This window comes from Asparagus officinalis, chromosome 1 (assembly GCF_001876935.1).
Source record: "Asparagus officinalis chromosome 1, Aspof.V1, whole genome shotgun sequence".
Classification (NCBI taxonomy): domain Eukaryota; kingdom Viridiplantae; phylum Streptophyta; class Magnoliopsida; order Asparagales; family Asparagaceae; genus Asparagus; species Asparagus officinalis.
Genome location: NC_033794.1, coordinates 127,029 through 135,311, shown reverse-complemented (window position 1 = coordinate 135,311; position 8,283 = coordinate 127,029). Strand labels below are relative to the sequence as shown.

Sequence of the window (8,283 nt, the reverse complement as noted above, 5' to 3'; positions counted from 1 at the left end):
CCTCCATCACTTAAAAACATGAACCATTATGGAGTTTTCTAGGGGTTCATAGGCGTACTTTCTTTACTTAGGCAGCTTAATAAACTTGTCTCCGTACCTGGAACAATTTAGAGTTTATTTCATTGGATTTGCAGAGTCATTCACCTTTATTTTTCCAGTTCATATCCAGGTTGGTGATCCTCTTATGCATAAGTATGTTCTTTATTTGTTGCATGTGAGCGAGTATGCAAGCATGCTAATTCTGCACGTACCTGTGTATGTGTATGTAGATGCATCTGGGTGTTTAAATTTACAGTGACAATAACATCGGTATCTGCTGATGAAGAATCATAAGATAAATATACAAATCAGGTTACAGAATATTGTGTTTGATAGGTAAAGTTATTGGTTATATTGTTTATGGCAATAAATTGTTTGTAAATCATAAAACTACTTTATAACTTTTCATTGCATGTGAGCGAGTATGCAAGCATGCTAATTCTGCACGTATCTGTGTATGTGTATGTAGATGCATCTGGGTGTTTAAATTTACAGTGACAATAACATCGGTATCTGCCGATGAAGAATCATAAGATAAATATACAAATCAGGTTACAGAATATTGTGTTTCATAGGTAAAATTATTGTTTGTATTGTTTATGGCAACAAATTGTTCATAAAACTACTTTAACTTTTCATTCTTAATATATTATCTGTATAACCATGATTACATCTGATACATCTGATGCTCGCTCATTCAGGCCAACTGAAAGCCACACCATTGCTATTATGGTCTTATAACAGAAAAACTCTAATGAGGAAGCCTCTTTGCGTATTTAATCTATTTGGAGGAAAGAAGGACCAGAGTGAGAACAGTGATGAGACACCATCAAAGGTAAGAAGGAAAGCCTTTTCTCTATTCATTCCTGTTTAATTTATCTGTCATTTTGTGTCGCACACAATTATTTGTTTTAAGTACTTTCTGACATCTGTAATTTTATGGCTATTCATTCCTCGATCAGGGATGCACGCATGCGCGCGCGAGTTTGTGTATGTGTTTTGCGGCGCATGTGTTTGTGTGTGTGTTTTAAGCTCGGTACCAAATTACAATTGATAGTATCCAAGCAGGCACTGATTATGCTGTTTTCTTGGAAATTTGAGTATTCCTTTTCCTGCATATAAATGTATAGATGAAGGTACTCTACCATCAGAACGTGCACGCTGAAGACATCTAGTTTCTTTTCACCCTGTCATCTGACCTGTGTACCCAGTTCCATAAAATGTGCGACTCTCAAAGACCATAATCTCTCATGGAAATGATTGCCCTCCAAGGACCAACAGTGTTACATAAACTGAACTACTAAACTCATATAGAAAGTTCCTCAGAAGTAATTTTGCTGATTTTATGATCTGTTCTCTCTTTTTTTTATTGTAGGCAGGTATGTTTGGAAATATGCAGAATTTATATGAAACTGTTAAGAAGGCGCAAAATGTGGTCCAAGTTGAAGCGGTTCGCGTACAAAAAGAACTAGAAGCGTATGCACTACTTGTACATTTTAGAGGACATCTTTCTCCTCCTTTTTTCCAGCGATTTTCATGAACCCTAAAATTGAATCTGGTTTTTTTTTTGGGTTGACAGAGCTGAGTTTGATGGTTATTGTGAAGGCGAGCTAATCAGGGTATGCTTAACCACAATTGCTATGAGCCTATGATCATTATTACTAAATGTGAATCACACTGACGCATATTTATCATTAGTGGTTAAGTGTTGCCCTAGTAAATATTGGGATTTTATCATCAATTTGATTTTGAAACGACCGTGGTACCACATAGTAAAAATGTTTGATGAGGAAGAATTCAAATAATATGTGCAAGACTTAACATCAGATAATTTGGCTACACTTATTGAGCATTTTCTTCGTAAATTGGAAAAATGAACTATTCTCAGTTCAACATTGCTGACATTTTTGCTAGGTTACACTTTCTGGAAACCAACAACCCTTACGCACTGAAATTACTGAGGCTGCCATGGAGCTGGGACCTGAGGTAAATTCTCCTCTTTTCAGTTTTTTTTTTAAAATGCAAGTAGTAAAACACGGATAAAAGCTAACATTAGTTTTCAGCACGTGAGACATGTTCTTCTCGTGAAAAATTGATCGAAAAGCATTATTAGTATTAGGCTTATTTTCTGCATTTCTGTCTCCAGAAGGTCTCATTGCTGGTAACTGAAGCCTACAAGGATGCTCATCAGAAGAGCGTAAAGGTGATATAAATTCTCTTAAAAGACCCTATATTTTTTGAATCTCTATAAATTATTTGTTTAAAAACTTAGGTATCAAATCTATTAATCACAGGCTATGAAAGAGAGGATGAGCAATCTCGCGCAGAGCCTGGGAATGCCACCGGGCATGAGCTGAGGAATCGACACCATATCATTCTTGTAATCTATGCACTTCAATTTTGTAAAACTAGAAATAAGCGTTGTGACCAGACTCAAAATTACGGAATAAAAATTCTATGCCTAGTCGTTTTATTGTATCAATTAATTATGGGCATAATTGTTAAATTTCTGCATCCAAAGTGTGTGTATTTATTTATTTTTTGACTGTATGTGTATTTTATGCGCAGATGCCTGATATAAATAGTCTACTTACTAGATATTGCTAATTAGGATGATCAGTTGTTTTGGTGGGGTTTCAGCATGAAATTGGCCCGACTCTGTTTGTGATTAATAACGGAAGTGATGGATATGTGCGGGCCCACTCACTGTGCATTGACCAGACTTTAGGAAATAAAAGAAATCATTATGCGTGGACTAATGAGATTACGCAATTGATTCAGGGCACTGGACACCTCCTCCGTTTAAATTGCCAGGGAGAAAATAAATTAGCCGAGCTATAACAGGATGCGTGCACAATAGGATTTCGTATAACTTTGTTTTCATTACATTCATTCCCAATTACTATTATTAAAAAAGCGAAATAAAATAGGACCAATAAAAAAAATTTATTTTATTATTTTATTTTTCTTCAGAAAAGAAATAAAGAAAATGCTTTCTTCCTAATGCAATTGTATTTTCTACGTCCAGCTGTGGTATTAAAGTTACCCAGATCAACTGTACTCAAATCCCCTTCAGTTCGCCTTGTACTTGTATATTCTCACTTGTCTGTGACAGCGTTTACATATCCTAAAGTTTTCAAAGCTTACATATTTTATGTGACAGCGTTTACATATCCTAAAGTTTTCAAAGCTTACATATTTTATATACCCTCATCTGTTTTGGCAGCACGTACGCATCCTAAACCTTATAAACTTGCACTTAATTAAACAACCTCTGTTATCCGAACTTGATGGTATTTAAGTACAAGTTTTAGAAACCTTTGAATATGTAACTGTTGTCGACTAAAGGGCGTGTAAGTATCGCCAAAAAATAAGTGAAGCAATAAATGAAAGATACTTAGGCTTGACCAGTGCGATTATTAAAAGCCAAATTAAATTACCCTCAAGAATTTAAAATAGTCCACGTGGAACGTGCCCCCCCCCCCCCCCCCCCCGCCATGTACGAGCAGAGGAAGCCCAAGCGGAAACCAAACCGGGGCCCGCTCGCGGCCAACCGATCGATCAACTTGGCACTTATTAACCGACGGGTCCTCATCAAATCTAGTTCTCTCTTTGTTTCGCTCTCCTCTCATCAATTTTCTCATTTATTATTATATTATTAATTTTATTATTTAATTTACGGGAGCGACAACAATGTCGTGGTATTCCAAAGACCCCTCCTCCTCGACCCGATCGACGTCCATCCTAACCGAACGAACCGAACCGACTCCTCCTCTTCGCGGGCCGCTCCCTCCAAACCTGCATTCCTCAACTCAAGAAATTACGGGGGCAGGGCCTCCGGTCCTGCGATCGGTCGACGCCGCACCGGATCCTCTGGACGCCCATCCGGGCGCACAAGCCTCGCCCATCATGCGCCGCTGCGAACCTCCCCGCGCGCGACCTCGCGCCTCCTCGCACCTTCTTCGTCTACCCTCGCGCATCCTCGCTCGGGAAGAGGGCCATCGTCGTCAACTTCAGCAGATCCGCTGCGTAGATCACCGCCGACGAGCGTCCTCATCCTCAACTCGCTCGAGGCCGCACGTCGTCCGCCATGCGTCGGCGGCGAGCTAGCAGGCAGGGCCGTCCTGCCGGCGCCGGAGGCGACGGAGTCCGCGCGCGGATTACTGCCGTTTAGTTCAGGGCGCTCGAGGTTCGCGCTGGAGCCGCCCTGACGCGTTTCTCAGATACGCAGGTAGACTCTCTGGTCATGACTTATTAGTGAACAGTTCGCCTGGAGACGTTCTTACGATGATAAAGGTGAAACTATTGGTTTGCGCTTCCTTTAGAGGGATTGTGATTTAAGATAAAATTTTAGGCTAATTGCAATGGGACATTGGTACCAGTCAATGCAGATTTCAGAAGAGTAGAGATTTTGTGGATAAGATTTCTATTTTCCATTCCTCCCCTTTTACTATTATTAGCTCTGGCGAGAATCATAACGGAGATTTTATCACATGCAAGTACATGTCCGAGTGAATTCATTACTGTTATTCATGCATATCAAACACTTGCTACATAATCGATGTGTATGTGAATTAAATGCTGCATTCTCGTTGTTGTTATTGTTTTCTCTGTTTTGTTGTTAGAAGCATTTTCTCACAAAAAATCAAATACAGACGTAGATAAATATGTGCATATACACAAAATTTACATACACTCGTGAATTAACTGCTGGGGTTGTCTTTTTTGGGCTTATATGTCCCTGTTGCTGACCATCTGCCTATGTCATTGCATGGCTGCTCAAATACTTATCGTCATAGGTTTAACTTTAGAGGCAGTAGAGCTACAAAATAGAGTTGCTTGATCCGGGAAAAATACAAAGCGAAAAGCTATGCTTAACAAGGATCTATTGCTATTGTTATTCCAAGTTTTCCCTTGTAAAAATTTAGATTAGTTGCAGTGTAGGATATCGATACTGGTCAGTGTGAATTTTACAAAGAAGACATTGTGGCGAATGAATTATTTACTTATGGATTTTTAGTTCTTATCGAAGCATGATTCTCATACATGAGAATAATAACAAATACTTTATTGCTGCATCGAACTGAGAAGTCTTTGAATTTATTAGCATGACCAATGGCCATTCTTATGCAACACTTGTTCTTCATACTCAGAAGTTAGAACACTTGTTCTTCATGCTTCATTGTGTTCTCACATGGAAAACAAAAATACCCACATAACTATATGCTTTTGAAGAGTCCTGTGTCTGACAATCGTTTGTTGATTTCATTTTACTATACAGCTGCTCATGTACTTATCATCATAGGTTCGATGGCAAAGAGCTACAAAATAGAGTTTCTTGGTCAAAAGAAAGAACTGTCACTGTAATTGTTAAGTAGTTTTAGACTCTTAGCTTGCTGATATAGCATATCTAAATAATCATCATCTATGTGAAATGGATGGCTTCATTGCTTTGAGATTATTGGAGAGGTCAAATATGATTGATCTGTTTCTTTTTGTATTATCTCATGCTTATATAAGGCGAGGTTTATTGCTTTTCAACTACGGGCACATGACAGACAAATTTGTTGGTGATGATTGTAAAATCTTGCATGATTGGTCTTGTTCGTATCAAGTTACTATATCGTGAATATCTGAAATATTAACATTTGAAAATGTATTTTGACATAAGTGGAGTATTTCGATCTGTTTTATAACTCAAGTAATTGTATATTGCATCTTGCATCTCCTTCTTAAACAGGCAGCAGAGCTACAAATTGAAGCTTACCCATTATTGGATGAGTTAACATCAAAGCTCAGCACTTTAAACTTGGAAAGGGTTCGTAAATTGAAAAGCAGACTTGTGGCATTGACTAGAAGAGTTCAAAAGGTTTATAATTCCTGATTCAATCTTTCCACATCTTTCATGTTTTTGTATTTCAGTCTTTCGAATGGAAAATTGAAGCTTTATTGGATAGGTTAGGGATGAGATTGAACAATTGATGGACGATGACGGTGACATGGCTGAAATGTACCTTACTGAAAAGAAGAAGCGAATAGAATCATCATCGCCATTCTGCGTACAGCAATCTGTACTAGGATTCAATTCTAATGGAGTATCTGCTTCTGCCCCTGTTTCTCCTGTTGCTTCTCCACCTAACCCCCGAAAGCTCGAGGCAAATATGAGCTTCTCTAGGAGTAGGCATGAGAGTAGTGTAAAGAGCTCTGAGACCTCCATGGAGAACATAGACGAGTTGGAGATGTTGTTGGAAGCTTATTTTGTGGTCATTGATAGCACTCTTAACAAGTTGACAACGGTAAGCAATAGTCTTGTTCAGCGTGCTGCGTTTTATTGGTTATGAGTTGAAATTCTAAAAACTAGTTTTCCACTTGCTCTCTTTTAGATGAAGGAGTACATCGATGACACAGAAGATTTCATTAACATTCAGCTGGTAAGTTTTCTTCTACTTTTCTTAAATTTAACAAATAAAGTTAGTCTCCTTGTGAGAAATTATGAGGTGGGAAGCCGAGAAAATTACCACATTCAAAAAGATTGCAGCTGCTTGTTTCACTGCAACTAACAATTGCAATTGCAATACAGTTGCTGAAAGACATCCAGTTTTAATTGACAATTTATGCAGATAGGATATAACTTGCAGCTCCAGCTGCATCAAACTTTCAACACAAGTTCATAAAAATTGGTAATTGAAAACATTAACACCTGGAACTCCAACCGCAACCACAAACTCCAAAACTTAAACACTGAACCAAAAAATTACAGTTACTGTCTGATGCTGCAGCAATTGTAGCAGTTGCAGATTGCAGTTGCATGACACTCGCGTCATAATTGTAATTCTCGTTACAGCTAATTAAACGACAGCTTCAGGACAGGAACAGCTAAGACTGCATAGCTACTGACGTTAGTTAACTTCTGTTCCTTCAGGATAACGTCCGAAACCAGTTGATTCAATTTGAGCTGCTACTAACGACCGCTACATTTGTTGTTGCGATCTTCGGAGTGGTTGCCGGAGTCTTCGGTATGAACTTTGCCGTACCACTGTTTGATGAGCCAGAAGCTTTTGAATGGGTGCTCATAATTACCGCAGCCTGCTGTGTACTCATCTTCTGTGCCTTCCTTCTCTTCTTCAAGTACAAAAGACTAATGCCTTTGTAGATGGTCGAACTGCGACTATGGAGATGGAAACCGAGGTCGCGTTTCTACATGTTGTGCATTAAGAACTATTGATATTAATACTACGTACGGTTCATCAAATAATGTGTGTACATATATCATTCTTTTGAGTTTGCAGCTAAGCTGCTGCAACTCTCTGTAGGAAGATGATTACTCTGATGCAGAGGAGTAGACTGTGTACTTCATTTCAACAAATTCTTTGTTGATTGCTGTGTTATGAATCGATATTATGGCTTCACTGCTTTTCTTTCGATCGTTAATAAAAATTTACATGAATACTTCACCTCAGATGGGTTTTTTTTAGTACGGCAACCAAACGAAGCCGCAGCTAGGTTTAACAACCCCAGGGACAAGCTTACAGGGCTGAGATGAGGCCTAAACGGGCCGAGGCCCAACAAAACCAGGTTCTGTAGTCGGGCCTGCATGGGCCTCCATTAGACACGTCCAGCTATACCTACGCGTCAACCGCTTAGGCCCTCACCGCCGTGCATGCTCGAACATCCCTAATCACCGCGACACAAAAAAAAAAAAAAAAAAAACGCAAAAAAAAAAAGAGGAGGATCGCAGATGAGGCTCTTACTCTTCGGTCATCATGCCAGCGACAGCGAGGGGGATGGCGGATGCAACGCCGACACGCACAACGTCCGGCAGTGAGGAGCTCAAGGAACCTCGGGCCGTCAGACTCCTCCCAAGCGGCCCCCTGGGCAGCACCGGGCGGCTGTGCTTCACCAGCGCCGCCAGCATGCGCTTCAGCCACGGCGACCATGGCCGCCCGCCGGCTCGCCATTAGTGGGAGCCATCGGGTACCTCACGTTACTACAAGGCCAGCCGGGACCACGCGCCGAGGATGGTGCGAAGGCTTGCTGTTGCGGCGGCAGAGGCCGCGTATATACAAGACGGGGGCACCGGCGGGGAGGACGGTCGTGGGGTCAAGAAATAGAGGATGTTGATGCTATGGGATTATAACTACTACTTTTTTTTTTTTTTTGTAAATGTAATAATAATGATGTTTTTTTTTTTTGCTTTTTGAAATTTGAAACCCTCGGTTATAATTAATTTCTGTTTATTGGTAC

General features: G+C 40.0%; 2 protein-coding genes across 3 annotated transcripts in view; both read left to right on the top strand.

Moving 5' to 3' along the window:
• The window catches only part of LOC109844933 (nucleoid-associated protein At4g30620, chloroplastic-like), a 4,986-nt gene extending 2,447 nt beyond the window's left edge, over positions 1–2,539 (top strand). The window contains exons 2-7 of the mRNA XM_020414110.1: positions 741–874; positions 1,415–1,515; positions 1,619–1,658; positions 1,954–2,025; positions 2,186–2,242; positions 2,334–2,539. Of these exons, the coding sequence (XP_020269699.1) occupies positions 741–874; positions 1,415–1,515; positions 1,619–1,658; positions 1,954–2,025; positions 2,186–2,242; positions 2,334–2,396 (467 nt within the window). The 3' untranslated portion in view covers positions 2,397–2,539. The remainder of the gene's footprint in view (positions 1–740; positions 875–1,414; positions 1,516–1,618; positions 1,659–1,953; positions 2,026–2,185; positions 2,243–2,333) is intronic.
• Positions 5,736–7,737, top strand: LOC109844918 (magnesium transporter MRS2-1-like). Of its 2 annotated transcripts, none has more exons than XM_020414099.1 (4): positions 5,736–5,908; positions 5,997–6,335; positions 6,423–6,470; positions 6,962–7,737. In XM_020414099.1, exons 2-4 carry the CDS (start codon positions 6,021–6,023, stop codon positions 7,190–7,192), a joined length of 594 nt encoding a protein of 197 aa, XP_020269688.1. In that variant the 5' UTR covers positions 5,736–5,908; positions 5,997–6,020; the 3' UTR covers positions 7,193–7,737. The 2 variants fall into 2 exon arrangements, with proteins under 2 accessions (XP_020269688.1, XP_020269682.1); XM_020414093.1 differs by having other exon boundaries at positions 5,794–5,908; positions 6,002–6,335.